This window comes from Enoplosus armatus, chromosome 6 (assembly GCF_043641665.1).
Source record: "Enoplosus armatus isolate fEnoArm2 chromosome 6, fEnoArm2.hap1, whole genome shotgun sequence".
In the NCBI taxonomy this organism is placed as follows: domain Eukaryota; kingdom Metazoa; phylum Chordata; class Actinopteri; order Centrarchiformes; family Enoplosidae; genus Enoplosus; species Enoplosus armatus.
The window spans coordinates 699,452-721,721 of record NC_092185.1 but is presented as its reverse complement, the minus strand read 5'-3'; the positions used below and the strand labels follow the sequence as shown (position 1 = coordinate 721,721).

Below are 22,270 nucleotides of genomic sequence, written 5' to 3'. Positions count from 1 at the left end.
CATATTAGGTTGCAAATAATTTGTAGTCAATACCTGAAGTCCATGAATCATAGACATTTTCAGGTGCTTGTGTGTTCCTTGGCATTGCTCTCTCCACAACTTACTGCAGCCTTCTTTTTTCTTACAATCAGGTCTTTAGCAAGTAAAAGTCATGTGACTAACCGTTAAGGACAATCCGCTGTCTGAGGCTCATTGTCTTGCTGAATTGTCCGCCATGCCGTTTGTCAGACTTGAGTGCGTGTGAACACAGCTGAAGAGCTTTTGATTTCCATTTTCCATGTAACTGATCTAGTCCAGAGGATTTAGGTCATTGAGGTTTTGATTCAATGACAATATCAGTACCTTTATCTCACCTAAGCCTGGCTGAAACAGCCAACAACAAGGCAGGACAGCAATTCAGAAATAAGCTCTTAATCTTAATCCTCTTCACTTCTGCCCCTCTGCTTTTTGAGTCTTGCTGGTCCTTTTCAGGGTCAGGAGGAGACCGATGACTGCCCCATAGAATAGATTGGCTGCTAAGTAGAGAAAGTTTGCCACCTAATGGAGACAATGCAGCACTGCCTTCCTAATTCATTCTCTTTTTCTGTTTCCCTCTTTCTGCCCCGCTGTATCCTCTTTACTTCAGGCCAGCTCTGTGTGTGATGAGTGTAATTGTGTAATGGGATCTAATTTTCCTTGTTTGGGTCAGTATTTTGGTCCTGCATGGACATAACTTTGATTAACAAAGTTTCTAACTACTCTGCAGTTTGTTTAGGTGAAGTATGAATTCAAGTAGTTTAATATTTCTCTCCTGTTCTCTTTTTCAGGTCCAGTATCCCCCACATGTGAGGCTTGAATAGTGTTCATCATTGTGGTACTACAGTCAGTTCCTGTAGCTCATAGCTTCATGGAGGGGTTTTCTGTCCACTGACCCAGCAGGCTGCCTTACTGGACCAGCAGCCATGTCCGCCTGCAGCACTTTCACCGAGCACGTGTGGAAACCAGGCGAGTGCAAGAACTGCTTTAAACCTAAGAGTCTGCACTGTCTGCTTCAGAGTGGTGGAGGGAAGCCTCCTTCTGAGCAGAGGCCTGCAACAACTCAGCAACAGAATCCACCCACTGCTGGGGCCAGAGCCAACCCTAACCTTACAAACAACTCACAGAGGGCTGGCAGTGGTTCTGCCCGCTCAGGACACTTCCGTCCACCGGTGGCTAAGAAGCCAACCATTGCTGTTAAGCCCACTATGATGCTGCCCTGTTCCTCTGCAGGAATGGATTCAGATGGCAACCTGCAACGACCACCAAATGTGATAGAACATGGCAAAACATCAGCCTTCACGGTCTGGAATCGCAATGGACTGAACCGTAAGAGGCCTGGTGGACCCAGCAACAACAACAACGAAGGAGAGGATGGCAGTGAGGAGATTGAGGGGTATGGACAACTTAGCCCAAGGACCCCCAGTGGAAATAACAACAACAGTGGACTGACAGATGTCCTAAAGGAGATTGCTGGGTTATGTCCTGGCCCTAGCCCTACACCCCTTTCTGGTTCCAAGGGCTTGTTTTGGGGACGAATCAGTAGTTCATACCGACGGTCCTTGGAAAGAGGCCTTCCAGCCTCAAGCTGTCTGGCCATGGGAAGCAGCAGCAGTAGTGGCGGTGGTGGCACTGCTCAAAAACGGGTATCCCTTAGCGATAGCACTGAGGTCATCAGCACAGAGGGTGGTCGATTTTGCTACCCAGAGTTTTCTAGTGAAGGCGAAGATGATGAGGACGAGGAGGATGAGGAGGAAGAAACTGGAAGGGATGATGATGAACATGAGAGCTGGGATGAAAGTGATGAAGAGTTACTAGCTATGGAGATCCGTATGCGAGGCCAACCACGATTTGCACATTTCCGTGCTGCCACATTGTCTCCGGTGCATTTTACTGCAGGAAAAAAGTGGAACACTGTGCCACTTCGCAACCGCTCCCTTCAGCGGATTTGTGCAGTGGACTATGATGATAGCTATGATGAGATCTTGAATGGATACCCCTCCATGGACTCCAATGGTGCTCTTCTTCCCTATGGACCCTATGACATGCAAGGCAGTGGTTTCCTATCAAATTCAGAGTCTACCACTTCTCCAGAATCATCGTCATCACTACCGGAAGATTCTCGAACAACTTCCAGCAGTGGGAGCAGTGCACCCTGTGCTCTTCGAAATGGCTTGCATTCTCCCACATCTTTGAAGACACCTCTCCCCTGCACTTCTCCTCCAAAAAAAGAGCCTGTCCACAGAGCACTGAGTCCACTCAAGGTGACTGAAACACACAAGGCTGTCCTGGCCATTAGATTAGAAGATCAGGATGGCAGAGAAGGCATGCCAATGCCCCAGGCCCTTCCAGGTCAACCAGTCACTATCAGTTTTAGTCCCACAGAGGAGCAAGCTAGACCATACCGTGTAGTTAATTTGGAAAAATCGCTGATCTGTAAGCCTTACACTGTAGTGGACGTGTCAGCATCCATGGCCAACAAAGACGAACAGATTCCAGACTCTACTCCAAAACTCAAAAACCTGTCAATGCCTTCCAGCCCTACATCGTTCTGTAGCACTCCTTTAGGTCAGCCCCTGTCTCCCACCTCCCCTGTTTCTCCATCTGCTCCTGTGATGCCAACATCACCCACATCTGTAGCTCTGTCAGGTACCTCTCGAAAGAAATCAGGGAGCATACGCTATCAAGAAGTGTGGACATCAAGCACAAGTCCTCGCCAAAAGATACCTAAAGTGGATCTAGGGGTTGGAAGTAATCCTGGCCCCTCCATCCCCACTCAATACTGCAGCCACAAGTCAGCTCCCACTTCTCCCATTGCTGGGCTTTCATCCTCCCGCACTGTACCTGTGAAATCCCCCAACTTATCAGAGATCAAGTTTAACAGTTTCAATAATGCAGGCATGCCTCCTTTCCCCATTATTATTAGAGATGAGCCAGCCTATGCCCGCAGTTCCAAGAATGCTGTTAAGGTGCCTATTGTTATCAATCCAAGTGCATATGACAACCTAGCTGTGTATAAGAGCTTCTTGGGACTCAGTGGGGAACTGCCACAGCCAAAAGGGGTGGGTAGTAGGGTAGCCAGCCATACTTATGAAGAGATTGGATCCTCTGAGAGTGTCCAGTCCTCCTCAACAGAGAAAACCTCTGGTAGAGGCACATCAGAGAGAGCCTCTTTGGAAGAGACAAAAGCTCCACCTGAAGCACCAAATTTACAACCTAGAACCACTATAGACTCTAGCACTGTGACAGGCACTGGGATGAGCTCCACAGTTGGGGCCCTCACACCCACTACATCAACAAATACCCCTGCTATTCTTGCCATTACTGCAAACCTACCTAAAACCAGCCCTACCGCCAATGCTGTTACACGCACTTGCAAGACAAGTGGAGACGCTACCTGCAATAAAGATGATGATACAGACTTAACTTCTGGGACAGTGGCAAGCCATAGAGAGGAGGCCAGTGCTGTACTTTTACAGATTGTGGCCTCCATCCAGCCTCCCCAGTCTCCTCCAGAGTCGCCCTCAGCACAAGCCAAAACCCCCAGTTCTGAGGACCTGTATGCCCTCCCACCTGATGCCATGAAAGAGACTCTCACCCGACCCAAGTCCCTCTTTTCCACAACTGATGGCTGTCTTTCCAAGCCCAAGAGGGACACGCCCTCAAAAGTTTTGTCTAAATCCCAGAGTGCCTCTGCTGCTGTGCCACTCTCCAGCCCCAGGTCGGAGCCCAGTGCCCCATTCCCCCCTCCTAGATCTACGTCTTCCCCTTACCACGCTACTAACATCCTCCAGAGACATTTTGGCAACTGGACCAAGAGCTCCGCCTCCAGTTCTCCTATACGACCCAGTGAAGGTGAAGCAAGTCCAGGTGCAGAAGGGAGACGCATTTCAACAGAAAGCTCAAAACCCAAACGCTGGATCTCCTTTAAGAGCTTTTTTCGTCGGCGGAAAGACGAGGATGAGCAGAGAGAGAGGGTGGAGAGAGAGAAGGAGAAAGGCAAGCTGGTTGGGATTGATGGAACAGTCATTCACATGCTTCCACCACCACCAATCCAACATCATCACTGGTTCACCGAGGCCAAACCAGAGGATCCCACCCAGAAGCCAACCATTATCTTCACCTACAAGCCAGACAGTGGCAGCACCCCTGGTGACGGAGAAGGAGAACTACGAGTAGAGGAGTGCAGAGAAACTGCACTACTGACACCTGATGAGAGCAAGGAACCCAGACCTTTGAGCCCAGGGCGAACACCACCCTCACAGACCACTGGATGTGATCTCTTCAGCAAGGACTTCAGGTATTTGTCCAGGTTTTTATTCACTCTTCTGACACCACTATCTTAAAAGATGCCCCAGTGACCAGAGTAAAGCCTGTAACAGTTGCACTTCATAGTAAGGATTGTGATTAAAACTGGGATTTGAGCATAAATGTGGTTTTAGATTTTCATCAGAATACAGAGATTTATTTATCAGAAGAAAAACACATAAATCTGCTAAACTACTGCAGAGGACAGCCAGATAACCTCAGACCAAGAATTGACATGGTTACCGTGGATACGTCTGTGTCATTAATAAGGGTTAATGAGGATGTAATCTTATCATTTGCGAGGTAAGCCCATGTGCATGGAGTAAATATGAGACCTGTAGGATTGTGGCCCTCAGACCGAATGCAGTTATGCTGCTATTGAAGTCCTGTAGAAAGATTAACCTGAGTCGTTCCACCAGAATAAGATTTTAAAGAGGTGAATGGTACTTTGAGCTGCTATAAGGTGAATATTTATAATATTTGCAGAAATAGTCCTTATGCCTTCGTCTTTAAGGTCTGTACTGGAATTCTTAGTAACCTATCAAAGTTTGCACATGTTCTTCCTACATAACCTCTTGCTGATCTAATTATTTCACATGCAATCCCTTCAGCGGTTTCATGGGACCCAGCTGAAAATTAAGATGCTCAACCTTTACCAGCTGCTCCTCCAAAGTGCCAGGGGTGCTTCTCCCCCCTATCGTACAGATCCCTCATCACAGCTTCTAGAGGCGTTTGATCTTTATTTGGTATGTCTGCTTGCCCCCTTGCCACAGCCAACTGCATGGGCTGCACAGCCTATGTGGTCTCTTCCCTAATGTCATCTATTAGCTGAACAGCAGGCTCTGTGCTCAGTGGGTCTCCCTTCAGGAGGAGACCTCGGTGTGTTACAAGTCATCCACCAGCAGTCGGATCAACCTTTACTCTATTAACACACACACAGTAATCTATTTGGCAGAGTAGGCACTGTATTCTTGCATAATACGTTCATTATTTGTCTTTGACCTGCTATTGTCCTTCCTGTTTAATTTCCTGCAGTGGGAGTCATGGCTCCAGATAACCCTGATGTGTCGGATACACCGTATATTGGGTTGTGTTGTGGATTATAAGCTTATTTGTGCTGAATGTGACTTGTTTTTGTGAAGCTAAATGCCAAGAGATGCTCAAATATGGTAATCAGTCAAATGAATGCTGCAGTGGCCAAACAAAACCTCATTCATCAGGAAAGCTGTATACTGAAAGCACTGCTAATAATGTGAAGTACTGGCCACTAATCATTAAGTTGGATGATACACTCTGAAAACACTCTCAGTTGATGTTGTTTTAGCACCATATTCACAAGCTTACTGTGTGTTGATAGCAGGAAAATACATTTGAACTTCACATCTAGAATGAATGAAGCCTGGTGGGGTAAAAGATATCTGCCTTTGTACTTACAAATTTGGGAAAACTCACCCCAAACGCCTCAGAAGTTCTTCAGTAGGTGATTCAGTAATTAATCATCTGACAATCTGGTTAGAGTTAGTCATATCCTATTAAGCTGCATCAAACATGCTACATTTTCAGTGTTCGCCAGCCAATTAAATGCAAACTAATATATCTGAAAGCTTCCACAGTTAGAAAGTACTACTTGAGCTCAGTACGCTCAACAGTACAGGGGTTGTTTTGGGGGGGGTTCCATTTAGCAGACGTCTCACCTACACACAGATGAGCTTAAGCACAACGTGTCTCACCTGATCTGTCACAGTTTGACTTCCACCGTCACTGCCCCTCTGTTTCTTCTTCTCTCATATTATCCACATCTTCTGGGTTGTTTTCAAGGTGCTTGACTCTCCACCATCACTCTCTCTGTTTATGCTCCTCTTCTACGTCTTCCTTCCACATTTCCCCCCTTTGAGCCCGAAGCACTGTGCGTTCTTGAATATTTCTCTCCTCCATCCTGTCAAGAGTTTGGCCCCATTCTGTCTCTCTTCTAGCTTCCTGGTTTTTTCTCTCCTCTACAAGTTTCAGCTCTACTCATCTTTGCTTTCTTCCAGAAGTTCCTGTCTCTTCTCTCACTTTATAACAAGTGGTACAAGTTTGTGCAAGTTTTTCTATAAATATGGGATGTCAAGGTAATGCCATGCTAAAACTGGGTATATGATGGTGTTGTGTTTGCACTGGAGAGTATCCACTATTTGATGCCGAAATCTACTCTGTGTCAGACTCACACAGAGGATGAATGAAATTAGTTTTTTTGCCTGCGTCCTTGAAACTAAGCTGATAATGTTGAGTAAAATAGCTGCATGGCTTCTCAGTTCTGGCCAATACCAAGTTCAGTCTGCAGATGATCCCCCTTACTAAATGGTCCTCTTGTTTATATTGAGCAATGAACATCAGGGAGCATCTGTATCAACACTAAGTACTGAGCAGCTGTTTGCAATAACAAGCATTCATTCACTTACATTTGATTTCCAACATGTTCCTGAATCATACAGGAAGGTGAAAGCCCATGTGGATTTTATACGGTTTAATCCGTCACACCTTTGGTCTCTTACAAACATTCCTTTGTGACCCGGCTGTTTACAGCTTTCACTGTGAACTTGTCAATGAGTAACTATTGTATTCAGTGTGTGTGTGTGTGTGTTGGCCATAGGCTACTATGTGTTATATACACACCTAGTGTTACTCTGCTGTCTACTTAATGTTTATCTCAGGTATTGGCACATGCTTTTGAGTTGACCCAAAAACAGTAAACTTGGTGTCTGAAGTTCCTTTTGTGATGTGACAAAATCAAAGTCTGCAGAAGGAATGTGGATAAAAGCATCGCAGTGCTCTAGTAACAGAAGAAAGCGTTCTTAAATAGCTAGTCTGATTGTTATCAACTGAAAGGTCCCCCCAGTTTTAAAGGTAGTTTTATAGATTTGTTGGGTCCCTCTGCAAAGTCTTTCTGAAACTTTGGATTCTGTGCAACCAAAGCAGTTTCTCAAATGTGGTATTTATTTGTTAAGAAATTCTCCAAAACACATTGTAGTCCCACTTGCTTGCACTCACCACTATTGCTGACAAATGGTAATGTTATATGTCTCCATATTAAACAAACCTTCGCTGCAAACATAGTATGCAGTGAGTGAAGGACTTTCATGATACAGAGGCTTCTTAAACCTGAAGTGTACCTGAGTTAACAGGTCGGTGGTTACATGGAACGAACCGATCACACAGGCCATCCTACAGACCTTTGGTTTCGATTGGCAGATGAGGGGTTAACCCTGCAGGGTTTTTGACTGGAAGCAGTTTTATTGGCTCACAGTGGGCGTGTGCTTCAGTGCTGGCAAACACACATTACCTTAGACAGGTAAGAACATTCAAAGAGAGAGAAACAGAGGAAGACAAGGAAAGAACATTTGCAGGAAAACTGCTCCATCTAGAATGTGAATTCAGCTTGGCCTTTTATTTTTTTTTTAGTTTCCAGATGGGAAGCTGTGTGAGCCAGTACAGTGGGTAAGAACTGAAACCCCTTTGTTTGATTCACTTCTGTTACCTGTGGCCATCAGGCCATGTGAAGTCATACTGACTGAGGAGAGCATTTTTAGATTCTGATTTGTTTTGGATCAGAGATCGGAGAAACAGTGAAATGCAGTGAAATCCAGTGAAGCAGCTTCATGCCGTCTGAGCAAGTCAGGTCCTGACACTGAAACATGTATCAGCCATAAAGGTATTTATTGTGTCACGGGCCTCTCAAGCTGTTTTCTTCCTACAGGATTATGTGCTGGAGGTCTTTTGTTTCGTTTTGAAGCTGACTGTAACCCATTAATACTTTGGTTTTCAGTAGGATTAATGTCCAGTGAGTTAAAACCAGAACCATGTAATGACTTGTATTCATGAGGACACAACAGGAAGAATAAAAGAGGAAACTGAGGTGACATCAGGCCACCAGCAGATGTTTTATGCTTAACTTTCTGCATTCGGTTCTAACACTACTCAAGTCTGTATGCCTCCATTTTTTCACAGTTTATTTACTCTTTGTTTTCTAGTTGGCTCACAACTCTTTGATGGGCCTTTTTATATCAGCTGTTTGCTGCGGGAAGCTGCAGGAAGCTGCAGTCATGCACTGTGGCAACTCCGAGGCTATTGATCAGCAGACAAAGACGGATCATAAACACGTCAGATCTGATGCTTTCCTCAGCTGGAGACAGACACATGAGCAGCTGGGTGTTCACTCTTCTATCACGTCGTGGTCAAAACAATGCAATAATACTTGTGTTCCTTATAAAGAACATCACTGCTTTCATATGAAATCCTTGTCTACAAAGGGCCAGCGTAATGACTGAGAGCTGCAAGATAATGTTATTAGATTTTGCTGAGCTTAAGCATGGAACTTTGGACCCTTCGGAGATCACAGAAATCTGTTTTCCAACGATGTCAGCGTCAGTTTCAGATGGAAACGTACCTGTTCTAGGAACAAAGGATCACTGCATCACACATCTTCAACGCCTCACACAATCAGACACGTTCTTTAAATGAAAATATAAACGCTTTCTGACTGACAGCAGAACTTCAGCTCACTTCACTACAGGCAGTAACAAAGTGTGCTGCAGGCCCTCTGAGCTCCGTCGTCTCTTGAGCCGTCCTATTTCTTGACAGGGAATCATTAGTCATAGTTTGCAACATGTGTAATCACTATTACAGTCAAAGGAAATGACACGTGATTCAGGATAATACAAACATTACTGCCAACCCGCCCCACCCACGACAACGCCTGCGGCTGTGAAACCAGCTCTGTGAACTTGGTGTGACAATTTGCCTTTTTTACTTTGAGCTGATTTTAAATCTGTTTTTGTTATTCAGCAGAAAGATAAAAAGATAAAGAAGATTCAAATCAGCAGTGCCAGACAATCAAACAATATGCCACCACAACAGCGTCTGACAGCTGGATCAGTATGAATGTATGTATGTATTACAATGGAGGATCAGATCTACTGTAGAAAGTCACAACCCAGGAGGCCTGAGGCTGTAATGTCTCACACAGGTCGGTTGAACTGTTCTCAGATCAGAGGGCAGTGTCTTATTTACTGCGATCAGAGGGGCAGACTGATCCCAGATGGCTCTCGATGAAACACCAGCTGTTTATGTTTTCTTCGGTGTCGAGCAGCGAGGGACAGTTGTTGATGTTGTATTTAGCTTTAATTAAAAGGCTTTTTAGCTCCGGGTGTCCTCGTCACTCCCTGCCTCAACCAGTCGTCATATAGACGTCTGCGCTCTGCACAGCACACGTGTTTGCATGTTCATTGTTTCCTCTGTGAACTTCTCTGTAGAAACAGTTCAGTGCTGTTGTTCCTCAGCAGCTCTGAATTAGTATCTGTAACACAGTCATTTATGGAGTTACAGTCTATCACTAGACACGTTTATAATACATAATCTGAATCTGTATTTATTTGCAGCCATATCAGAATGCTTTTGTACTTTCTGGGGGTAGAACGTCAAACCCACTTGCAGTCTATGTTTGAATGTGCAGAGGTCATGATTCATGATTTCATGATTTGCTTTGAAAAGAAAGAGACTTCACCTCATGTTGGATTCTACTTGCTACATTTGAAGGTGCCATTACTGGTTGCAGTTGGGTTGTATACAAGTATCTTAAGTATTAAATGTGTTCAGCCTTCATTGACACATTTTCAGTCTATGATAAAGATAAAACAGAAGTTATGTTTACATTTAAATGTCTTTTCAGACATGTCAGAAAAGATTGGGGGGTTTTGCAGTGCAATAGTATGTTGATGCACAGAGGCCCAGTGGGCAACTGAGGTCCTGTCACTTCCTGAAGGAGACATGTGGCAGATCGCCTACAACTTGCAGCAACTTCAGTATACGACAAGTCTCTTCTTAGCTTCTCCTTCCACACTGTGATTGGACTCACTGTGCAATCTCAACTCTCCAGTGAAAACACACCCTGATTAACTGTAAGATATGACCCAGATTCCTAGTGCCCACAAGACTGTCAGTACATCATGAAGTATATGGCATCCTGTTATACATTCATCTGCTCTAAGTCAGTCTGAAGAGCAGCGTTAGAGACCGAAAAACGTCATAATGTCACACTCCACCTAAATATGTCAGTCAGCAGACGAGGAGGAGTTCACAATTTTGCTTTTGACCTGTTTTTTTAATTCTTTAGGTCTTGTTAAGCTTCATGGTTGATTATCATCAAGGACAACCAGAAGGCCTCGATAAGTATCTTATTAAACATTAAAAAATAAATAAAAGACGGCTAATGATCACGTTTAAGTCTTTAAACACCTGGAACCTCCGGTCACAGAGGGATCTTCACAACTTACTATCACACACCATCGTGATCTTCCACCACATCAGGCTTCACTACGAGCTGTGCTGCCTCCAAGGCGTCTCTCGCTGAGAGGCAGAAAGAGGCGAACTGATGAAGTGATGCAGACAGTGATTGGAGAGAGAGAGGCTGAAAAAACATTGCTGTGTGTTCTGTTCATATCCTGTGTTGTTAGATACAGTTATCTGTCAGAGACTAAATGAAAGCGAAATTCTTTCATGCAGAATTAAACCTCATCACCAACAATAGAAACCAAAATATTATCAAATATTACAAACAAGCGGAGAAAGGAAAGAAAATCATTGAATCTGATTCTTAATGGAGCAAGTATTCCACTATCTCAGCACTAAACGAGCCATGCCTCCCCCTGTCATCTGCAGCCAGGTACCAGGCAGTGCCAGCAGTGCCAGGGACCGGGAGCTGCCCGGTGCCACCTCCCTGCCTGCCCAAGTGAATCTGGGGCTGGTGCTTGGGGAGGGCGAGGAGGGCCGTGCCAACCAGGTTTCCACACCGGCTTCAGCCAGCGAGGGCAGCGCCAGCCTCGGAGAGCCAGAGGAGGACGGGAATCGCTCCCATCACTCCCACTCCACCGCCTCCAGCCAATGCAGCGCCACGTACAGCAACCTGGGTGAGAACGACATGCAACAGGATTTGTTGGTGTCTTAAAAGTGTGTTTGAGTGCTGCTTGTGAACTGGATTTTATGTCATAATGCTTCCAAAATGTCCTTCTGCAGAAAGACACTGTTTGCTGTCATTTACAGAAAGCAAGGTCCTCTTGCAGCTCAGAATATTCTTCTCATTAAAATAAGCTGCTGATTGTGCACCGCAGTCTCTCGGAGCAATAAAAAAGCTCTACATGGTTAAACTCCACGGTGTCTGGGCTGCAAGTGGTTGTATTGATTATATGAAACCAACATTTTATTTTCTGGACAGCATCACGTGTCTGTTTGTTCTAATGGTGACGCGTCAGTGGACGGATGTTGCCAGAGTCTGTCAGTTTCTTCAGCACCAGCACACCTCCACATGTGACGAGTCATAATTTATTCCCTGCTAAAACAGCTGCAGCTCAAAGTCTCGACGCCTCTCGTTCCCCAAAGCCTGCAGCTTCAGATATGTTATGTAGCTAGAGCTGGAGGTTAGTTCTCCTGTTTGTGGCTGTTGGGCTCTGACTCATCCTCATCAGGGCCGCTTGTTTTAGCTCATTTGTTGGACAAAGACTGGGTCCCTCACGTAAATCAACAGATTACTCTCCTGTTTTCATCTAAATCCTATTCTTTGTATTCTTCTCTGTCTCCATATTGGATATGATTGATGAGTTTGGAGTAGGGCTAACATGTACTGACTGCAGTACTGCTGTTAATGTCTCATATTATATCTGATTATTAAATATTACCTGGTCTGTCGCTGCAATCTTCAGGCCCAGTTTGAAAAGGGCATGAAAGTCTGAATTATTCACTCTCAGCCTCTAATGTTCACATGACTCGTCTGCTCGTAGTTCACAAATTTAATCTTTTCTAGAAAATAAAAACAACAAGTTGTGTAACCTTATTCTTCGTGTCTGTGACGTCGTTTGAAGCAAAAGAAGGTTTTAGAAATAACTGAAATAACTTGCTTCAAGGTTTCCTTTTTAGTGGTGAAGCAAGACCTTAGATGTAGTCATCAAGAGGCAGCACATGTGTAAATCCTACGACCCTAACAGACTAAATTCACACGCTCGGCACGCTGCAGTCTCATCCTCAGTGTTAAACAGCAGCGCGCAGACGTTTTCTTTTTCTTTTTGAAAGGAAGAGATCTTTTTTCAGTAATGCTCATTTTTTGTCTCAGCAGCCCAGAAGAACTTCAGCTGTAGCCTTAGAAACAATAAGAGAATATATGTATAATATATTAAACATTACATTCCTCTAACACCATGATGACCACGTTTTGACGAGTCGACAGTGGACATTTCATAATTAGACGTTGTCAGCAGCTCAGTGTTACAGGTTTGGTGTTGATGAGCGACGAGAGGAGAAAGAGAGGCTGTCGCACATGAAAACATGAAGAGGTGTGTGTTAGAGAGGACACGTGTGCTTGTACGCTTGTGTTTGGTTGAAAGCGTTGAAGGGTGCGCAGGTTTTGCGGAGATGGTGTTTGTGTGTCATTGTTGCTCTAATTCGGCTTGTAAAGTGTATATCCTGTTTGTGTATCTGGATGGATATGTTGTGAATGTGTTAAAAGCTCCCTGGATGAGGCATGATGAGCTGCCTGCAGCCTCATTTTACTGTGTGTGTCTGCCTTCAAACATCACAGTCAGCACGTCATTCTTATTACACTAATAGTGCGATGTCTATTTGAAGTTTCCACTTCTCTCTCGTCTATTTTACTTGTCAGAATTGCAGAAATAGAAGTGCTCTGCCTCCGCTCTCTCTGCTGTCCACTTTCAGATCCAGTAATACTCTCTGTTCACACATTTTAGCAAGCTGAAGAGGCTCTCTCTCTCACTGGCTGTATATGCAGTGTATACACACATACACACACTTGTGTTTTAATCAGAGCATCAGGCAGTAGGAGGCAGAGCTCTCGCTGCCTCGCTCAGTGAGATCTCTCCAGTGTCGGGGGGAGCGCTGAGCCTGCCTGTTGGCTCCGTACAGACTCTCAGGGATGAAGCAGAGGAAGCTGCTGCTCCACATTTACCTGAAAACTTTGAGGCATTAGTGGACTTGAGGTAGGCTTGTTTTTCTTCCTCCTCATCTCTCAGTATTGGTCTCCTTCATCACCTGTTCATCCCTCTGTTATCAGGTGTCTCTCTGTGTTTCTGTCTCCCTCTCTTTCCCACCTCCTCCATCGCCTCCTCTTGTTGCAGTGTCAGTTAGTTTTATTGAGCAGTAATCTGCTGCGGCAACAAGTTCCTTCACAGAATACTGGTCTCTAAAGCTGTGAACGGCCGTAATGTGGCATCTTCACTCGTGTTTATATGTATTGTGAACATGTTGGTAGGAAGTCAGTTTCCTGTGTTGTTGCTGCATCATCGGCCCTCTATGACACGACTACACAGTAAATGATTTTCTGTAGTTTCAGTTCTAAATCCTAAATATACTTAAAGAGAAAGTAAATCATTCATCCAACTCTGCCAGCAAAATGTTTGGAAAGTGCCATCAGCTCTTTAATCCTGAACCGATTTTGGAGGGTTTGTGACTCAGAAGACGTTCAGTTTAACAGCTGTGATCTAAATATAAGAAAATAACTTAACTAGTAACTTAACTTAATAATCAGTGTATTGCTGTGCAGGTTTTATTTGAGGTTTTATGCATCTGTCACACTGTTTGTTTCATTGAGTTGTCAGCAGGAACAGATGAGATCACAGGTTCAGTTTGTTCCTTCACAGTAAGATTACAGCACCTGTGTAGTTTTGTTAATTATTTTGTATAAAAGTAATCCACATCTATTCTTATGGGACCAAAGACGACAATTGAAGATGTCAACTTACTACTTTCACTGTATTTTAACATTTCATAGACTAAACGATGAATAGATCAATAATTGGCAGATTGATTGATGTTGGAGATGGTAATTAGTTGCAGCCCTAATTTCATTGTGTTGTTTGTTGTAAGGTGAAATGTTCATTTGAGCCATATGGGGTTTTTAATCCCTCCCTGCAGGTTGTTTTATCCCCACGTTTATTATAATTATAAACTGTCAGTCACACACTGAGTTAGTCTTATGTAATGTAGTTAAGTCGCAGCCACGTTACTGCAACCGAAGATCCGTACGACTGGACGAGGGAGGCGGCTGTTTTCGGGGATGGATTACTGCAGATTGGTGGAGGAACACATTAAATACACCCGTTCCAGGGAGGATTACCAAGACTCATTTACTTCATCCTGACTGTCCTTTCTGAAGGCTTCTTCTGCTCTCTTAATGATGGCAGCGTGACGCACATGTGAGCAGTTATTCGTACTGTTGACATCAGAAGCTTTTGTACTGTTTGTTGAAGCATCTTCCCTCACCGTAGGGACGGGAGAAGATGTGACTTTGAAAGACATCATCTAATAACACTCAGCAGCCTCTCGTCGTGATCCAGCAGGAGCTAGTGCAGTAGCGTTGTCTGTGACCTCGCCTGTGACCTCGTCTGTGACCTTTTCCACCCACTCAGTTAAAACTACCAGGCTCTTTCATTCCCATCATGCAAGTGGGACAACTCCTTTGTTCTTCTCCTCTTATGGGACACGTGTCTCCGACCCTCCTGCCTCTGTGGTCCTCGAAGCAGAGAACATCGAGGGAGTCCGATCAACCCCTCAACCCTCCCGTTCCCTCCCACCACCACCACCCCAGAAAAATAAGGTCACTTCAAGCCTCTGATGAATGTGCTCTCCATGCTGCCTCTTTAAGCCTCACTGCAGAGCAGAGCTGCAGATTGAGTCGGGCAGCTGGGAGGTTGGACGGACGACTTGTGCCCGGCTGTCCTGTTCTCTGGCTTGAATTCTCCTCAGGGCGACCAGTTGCCTCACGTGCCGCAGCACACAACCTCGTGTCGACTTCATGAGAGGCGGCTGGAAACGCCATGTGGGAGAAACAAGAAGCACTGGGGAGACTGGTGGAGAAAGGCCGTGTCTTTCATTTGGTATAAACTGGTCACAGACTGTATTCAAATACTCTACTTAAGTAAAAGATAAAATAACTTGTATGTAATATGTTTCAGGATCATGTAAATCTCAATCTGCCATGAAGTGACTGTAGATGTAAAATAAACGCAGTTGATCAAAAGGTACAATATTTCCCCCTGAAATGTAGTGGAACTGTAAAGTAGCATAAAATGGAAATACTAAAGTAAGTACCTCAAATTGTACTGAGGTCAGTGTACTTAGTTACTGTCTGCCTGTGTTGGTAATCCTAATTGCAGTTGTGTGCATGTAGTGACGTCACATTGTCATTTCACTTCCTGGTATTCCAGGAGTATTCCAGGAGTATTCCAGGTGTTTTCCAGGTGTTTTCCAGCTGTCATGTGTACAGCAGTGTGCCCCCCTCACAGTCGTATATGTTAAGCTGTCATCTTTCTCTCCCTCCAGGTCAGTCCAGAGCCAACATGATCCCACTGAAGCAGCCTCGCAACATCAAAGCATCCAACGACACCTTGGCCTCCATCGACCTGGACGGCCTTGCTGACCAGCCGGCCTATAAGGCCACGCCACCGCCACTACCTAAGAAGGCTGTACCTCGCTCCAGTACTGAACCCAGCATGGGAGGCAAAGAGTCAGTCCAGGGAGCCCTGAGACCTCGGGCTGAGGCTAAACCTGGGGGCACCAACCTGAGTGTGGCCAACCCTCTCTACGACTTGGACTCCACCTGGGAGACGGCGAGTCAGAGCTCCTCTCTCAGCTCCGAGCCTCACCGAGTCCACGACCACGAGAGCGGTGACTCCCTGGAGAGGCCGCCAGCTGCCACGGCTACCAACAAGGGCCGCCCGACTAACAGCGCATCCTCTCTGGTTCCGCAACCTGCCTCTGCTGCACCCAGTGCCACCACCGGCAGAGAGAGGAGGGCCTACCCGAGTACAGAGTCTTTGGCTGGAAGGGGTCGGACAACGGGTCGAGGTGGTGCTGCTGGAGGAGGAGGCTCCAAACCCCAGAGACCTGCTCTTTACAGGGGGTTAGACAGCTGGGACGAGGTGGTGGGAAGGATCCGGGGGCTCCACACGGACACGCTGCGGAAGCTGGCAACAAAGTGCGAGGACCGCTTCATGGCTGGTCAGAAGGATCACTTGAGATTCGGCACCGACAGCTGGTCCCACTTCAGGCTGACCACTGGGAAACCCTGCTGTGAGGCGGGGGATGCTGTGTACTACACTGCCTCCTACGCCAAGGACCCACTGGTCAACTACGCCATCAAGGTGAGGCGATCTGGCTCTGTTTATAAGTCTGCGTGTCGTGCACAGTATGACGCTGTCAGTCTACGACCAGTAAAACAAGTAGTTTAACCTTTGTGTTCAGGTGAAATACATTTAGCTGCAACAAGAAGTTGATTACACATTTAGTTGAAAATGAACTCGTAGATGATGGAAAGAAACTATTTGGATGATCGATTAGTCGTTTCACAAACGTCCCCTCGTTCAGTTTTATAGCTTTGTAAATCTTTGGGTTTCAAAATGTTGGTTGGACAAACAAGACATTTGAAGATTGAAGATTTGACATTTCAAAGACCAACCATTAATCCATTAATCAAGGGAATAAATGGCAGATTAATCAATAATGAAAATACTTGTTAGTCGCAGCCCTAGTTCACTGATTCCATGCGAAACTCTAGATGTGACTGTAAGAGTCACAGATATTGAGTTATTGAGAGAACCTAATTTGGTTCCAATGATCTCGTCTTAATGTGGTGCAGTTTAAGTTTTCATTCACGGCTGCAGCCTTAGTGTGTGTGTGTGTGTGTGTGTGTGTGTGTGTGTGTGTGCTTTCAGATTTCTGAAAGCGTTGTATTTTGTTTTCGTGTTGAGGACTCTGCTCCCCCTCCCTCGGCCCAGGTGGAGGAAGCTGTTGGTGCTGAAATATTGCCACTTAACTTTGAGCCTTGAGGGCACAAACTTGTGCAATAAAACCTGTGTGAGCATGCGTTTGTTGTTTTAATGTATAATTGTGTGACGGGGGCAGTTTTGTCTGCTTGAGGTTCAGAGAGGTGGGGGTCGGGGGCAGAGCTTGCCGGAAGAGTTCTGACGCTAAATACAAAGCAGATATGGATGAACGTTGCATTATTCACAGGATGTGAAACTCTCTGCGCTCCACAGCACTTCAAAGCTTTGCCCTCATATTAGCAGCAGCTCAAGAGAAACTCTTTTTTTTATGACGCTTATCCATAAATGAGTCCAAGCAGGAGCAGCAGAACACAAACCGGCCCAATTAAACCCCCAACTCTCCGTTTGAATGTGGCCCAGTTGTGCTGCTGCCTTCCTTAACCCCCTTGAGTAGAGTTGATCCTCCTGCAAATGAGATTTTACATGCTGTGATGTTTCTTATGTGGTGCTAATTATTGCTGCTCCACCTTCAGCATTTCTGTGTGAATTCTTGACTCTCAGAGGAATTCAGCGAGTGAGTCGTGTGACTTTAAGTATCTGAAACGTCAGCTTCAAGGAAACAAGGAGAGCAATAAATGAAGTCGATCGCCTGTTAACCTGGAGCTTCGTGTTACAACCAGCTATCCTGCTCACTAAATATCACCTGAGCCGTGAAAACTCAACAAGTCTGAGCAACACACACATTCCTGACGAGTTACACAGTGTGTTGAACTGGTGCAGAGCTCTTCGTCCCACATCACAATCTAATAACCGGCACATAAATGAAGCTTCACTAAAAGGTTAAAGCCGCCCTTGATAGGAGTGACACGGTGGAATGATGGAGGTGGCGCACAGTTTCACTGCAGCCTTGATCGTTTCACTGAAAGACTTCAATACGGTCCCATCATGATGAGCATGTGATTCTATCAAGGATTAGTTAAAAATGACCTTTGATGTTTTTGTCCTGTCCACAGCTCTGATAGAATAACAGCTTTCAACTTGATAACGTCATTTTTCATTCATATGCGATGTCTGTAGCTCTCTCAGTAATCGAAGGGCTCCTGTCCAAGTGTCCTTGAGCAAAGCACCAAACCTCATACTGCTCTCAGTGAGGGGGTATGCAGGAAAAACATCTAAGTCAATTGTACAAAATGTAGTGTACACTGTAATACTGCAATACTGGGTGTATTGTACGTGTATTTTTCTTCAGGAGTCGGCAGAGAGACTTCCAAGCTAGTTTGGGAGAATTAAGAAACATTTGGTAATCGTTGTCAACCTCATGCAGCTGGCGAAGGTCCACATTAGTGCTGACAGTCTGCAGGAGTTCATGACCTTCTCGTGTCTACGACGCTCACAGACACATTGATGCAGAGAAATGATTCTCACCTGCCTGTCGACACATTAGTCGTGTTTGTCCTCAGATTCTTTTTCTGAATCCAAACGTCAGCTTCGGTCATATTTTAGTTATTGAAAGGTTTGCTAATGTTGGTGTCAGCAAATGTTACAGTAAATCCGATGTGAATTGGTGCAGTTTAATTACTGATAAACGCACACCATTAATACGAAACCAAGTGAAAGTGTCTCAGTAAGATGTGGAGACGTCTTTGTTGGTATTCAGACACTGATGCTGCAGAGGCCACTGAGCGTCAGGAGACAGACACAGTCGTCCCTCTGCCTCCGTCTCTCTCTATATATCATTAACATCATGAGCTCTCTTCACTTCTGCTCAAGTGCTGTGTTTTGTCCCTGTAGAAGGTTGCAGTTTGTTGGTGGTCAAGAGGCCATTTCTTATTTCATTTCATTCAAATGAAGAGCAGTGTCCTCATATCAAACCAAGGAAGACTTACAGGTATAGGACACATTTAAATGTACAAAGCTACAAACATCAGCTTTCATCATTTAAAAGTTAGTGACATTTCAACCATATTAGAGGATACGGCTGGCCTTAACAAATCCCATGAAACGACCAAAACCAACAACGCGTGAAGGAGCCGGTATACTCCATCTGAAGCACCCTCCCTCAGGGGAGTAGGTGCCCTCAGACTTCCCTGCCCTGTCTGTGGCTCTCCGCCCCAAACACATTCATCCCCACTGAAGGTCTCAGATATATAGTTAGATCTTTACAAACTGAAGGAAATAGTGCATTTGTTGGGGACTATTTTTAGCTGCGGATTAATCCACGTTTGGAGCTCTGGTGATGATTTCCGGCGGCAGTGCATCGTTTGTGGCGCTGACTCTAAAGAAAGAACAGCGTCCATGTTCAGAGTAATAAAGGAACATGTCCCAGTGCAACAGTGTGGCTCATGATGTGTTTTTAATAGTTTTTATGTCACAGAGGAAGAAGGCTGTGATACACACACAACACGTAGACTTCATGGTGAGAGGTCTCTCAGCTCAGCATCGATGTTAACGTTCTCCCTCTTCTCTTTTCTGTCTCCAGATCTGTCGGAGCAAAGTGAAGGAGACCCAGCAGCAGTTCTTCCACAGCCTTGCAGTGCGACAGAGTCTGGCCGTGCACTTCAACATCCAGCAAGACTGTGGACACTTCCTGGCTGATGTCCCCACCCGGCTGCTGCCCTGGGAGGAGGAAGAAGAAGATGAGGAGGAGGAGGAAGAGGATGCGGAGGAAGATGGAAACGGGCTGAAGGAGAAAGAGAACGAGATTAAAACTGAAAGTAAAACGACGGACTCCAAAGCTCCAAATGGTAAATTAGATGAACCCTCAGCAGCGGGTCACATGAACACCGCCGGGCGCCTGAAGAGCAGAGTGGTGGTCATCACTCGAGAGGTGCCCTTCCAGACGGTGGCTGACTTTGTCCGAGAGGGCGTGGCACGACACACTCATAACCCCGAGCTGTACGAGCGTCAGGTCTGCCTCTTGCTGCTGCAGCTGTGCTCCGGCCTGGAGCACATGAAACCTTATCATGTGACCCACTGTGACCTGCGACTGGAAAACCTGCTTCTGGTCCACTGCCAACCTGGCAGCCCCTGGAATCTGGACATTCTTGAGCCCAACAACAACAGCAGCAGCAGCAGTTCTGGTGCAACCTCTACCAGTGCTGCTGCTGCCGCTGCCAACGCCACCTGCCCCGCCCGCCTCATCATCAGTAACTTCTCTCAAGCAAAACAGAAGAGCACTCTCATGGCCGCCGACCCCGGTACGCTGCGCGACCAGTCACGCCTAGCTCCTGAAATTGTCACAGCGACTCAGTACCGCAAGTGTGACGAGTTCCAGACCGGGATTCTCATCTACGAGATGCTGCACCGGCCAAACCCCTTCGAGGAGACGCCGGAGCTGAAGGAGCGGGAGTACACCTGGGCGGACCTGCCGCCGCTGCCTGTCAGGTCGCTCTACTCACAGGGTCTGCAGCAGCTGGCTAGGTTACTGCTCACCGTCAACCCCTCAGAGAGGATCCGCATGTCTGAGGCCCGGGCCTGCCTGCAGTGCCTGCTCTGGGGCCCTCGGGAGGACTTGTTCCAGGCGCTGGGCTGCAGCAGCACAGGCCCCATGTCAGGGGCCACTTCCAGTCAGCGCGAGGCCACCCTCCAAAACTGGCTGGACCTGAAGCGCACACTGATGATGATCAAGTTTGCGGAGCGCTCGCTTGACGCGGCTTGCGGCGTGAGCCTGGAGGACTGGCTGTGCTGCCAGTATCTGGCGTTTGCCACCACGGACACCCTGAGCCGGGTGGTCCACATCCTGCAGCAGCCGCAGCCACATCCCCCGTCCCAGAACCAGAGCCAGCCGGCGCACGCAGCACCGAACCAAACTCAAACACATCTAGCACACAACCTCCACCTGACTCAGTCCCAGCCGCTCTGAGTTCTTCTACTGAGCTGTTACTATGGCAACAGATCCAACTTCTCCTGCGCGGTCCCTCTGCTGACGCTAATGTGTGCTGTGAGCTAATAGTCAGCTTTGTTGTTGCAGCAGCCACAGTGCTCCAAAACTAAACAGCTGCTTGTGCAAATGTCTGTGTTTTCTTCCTGGACAAATGAATCAGTGAGCGGCTGCGTTCCCATCAGACAGGCTTCTGATCAGGGTTCTTCTTGTCCTCATTCACGCCAGCGGGGGGGGGGGCTCAGAGTCTGACATGCTCTCAAATCCAGCCCAAGACGAACACTAGAGCAAGTTGAAGCCATTTCTACTCTTAGCAGTTTCCAGACATCTTTTCAGCCCAGTTCATCTGTTTCTGTAGCTGGACACCTCTCACCTGTGTTACAACACATCTCACCTGTGTTACAACACATCTCACCTGTGTTATAACACATCTCACCTGTGTTACAACACATCTCACCTGTGTTATAACACATCTCACCTGTGTTACAACACATCTCACCTGTGTTACAACACATCTCACCTGTGTCACAACACATCTCACCCTCAGAGCTGTGATTGCTGTATATTAGATATATTTTGCATGGCAGCTGTCCAGGATTTATTTATTGTGTTAACATTTTATAGAAAATCTTCATCAGACATCTAAATATCAGATTCCCTCAAAGTAAAGAACTTGAGAAAGAATCAGAAATGGAAATTTAACTCACAATTATTGAACTCATTATTACATAGTGTTTTATTTTAAAGCTTTTTTAAAATTCATTCTTCAAAAGATGCAGATTTGAAATCTGTAAAGACTAAAGAGAGAAATGAAGGGAAACAAACAAAATCAAACCTGATCAGGGTGAGATGTTTGTTTTTAAATCTAGACTGGTGCAAAAGTGAGACATGTTTTACCACTGAAGTCAAAGATCTGACACAAATTTGTCCATTTAGAGAGTCCAGAGATACTTGTGATGTTTATTACATGATGACAGTAACGACATATATTAATGTTTTCACAGCTGAGAGTCGAATCAAAAGCCAGTCTGGAGTTGAATTTAACAGAAGAATCGTACTTTAACCTTTGAGGGAGGCAGGTGATGAGCACTAAGCTCACATTGTCTCTTTTCAGTTTTTGCAGTTTTCAGAACAGTTAACAGTTCTTTCTTTAACAGTTTTAGATGCTTAACAAGTTAAAATGGGACTCAACTGCTCTGGCTGTTTGGTTTCTTGTCGGAGAACGTGCAATTCATATCTTTGTTATTTCCTTTGGAGGTGACGG

General features: G+C 45.8%; 1 protein-coding gene across 1 annotated transcript in view; it reads left to right on the top strand.

The window, feature by feature from the left end:
- Positions 1 to 21,840, top strand: part of peak1 (pseudopodium-enriched atypical kinase 1) — a 64,681-nt gene extending 42,841 nt beyond the window's left edge. Inside the window, exons 2-5 of the mRNA XM_070907445.1 lie at positions 807 to 4,315; positions 11,020 to 11,267; positions 15,685 to 16,505; positions 19,606 to 21,840. Of these exons, the coding sequence (XP_070763546.1) occupies positions 942 to 4,315; positions 11,020 to 11,267; positions 15,685 to 16,505; positions 19,606 to 20,988 (5,826 nt within the window). The 5' untranslated portion in view covers positions 807 to 941 and the 3' untranslated portion in view covers positions 20,989 to 21,840. The remainder of the gene's footprint in view (positions 1 to 806; positions 4,316 to 11,019; positions 11,268 to 15,684; positions 16,506 to 19,605) is intronic.
- Positions 21,841 to 22,270: the final 430 nt, after the last annotated feature.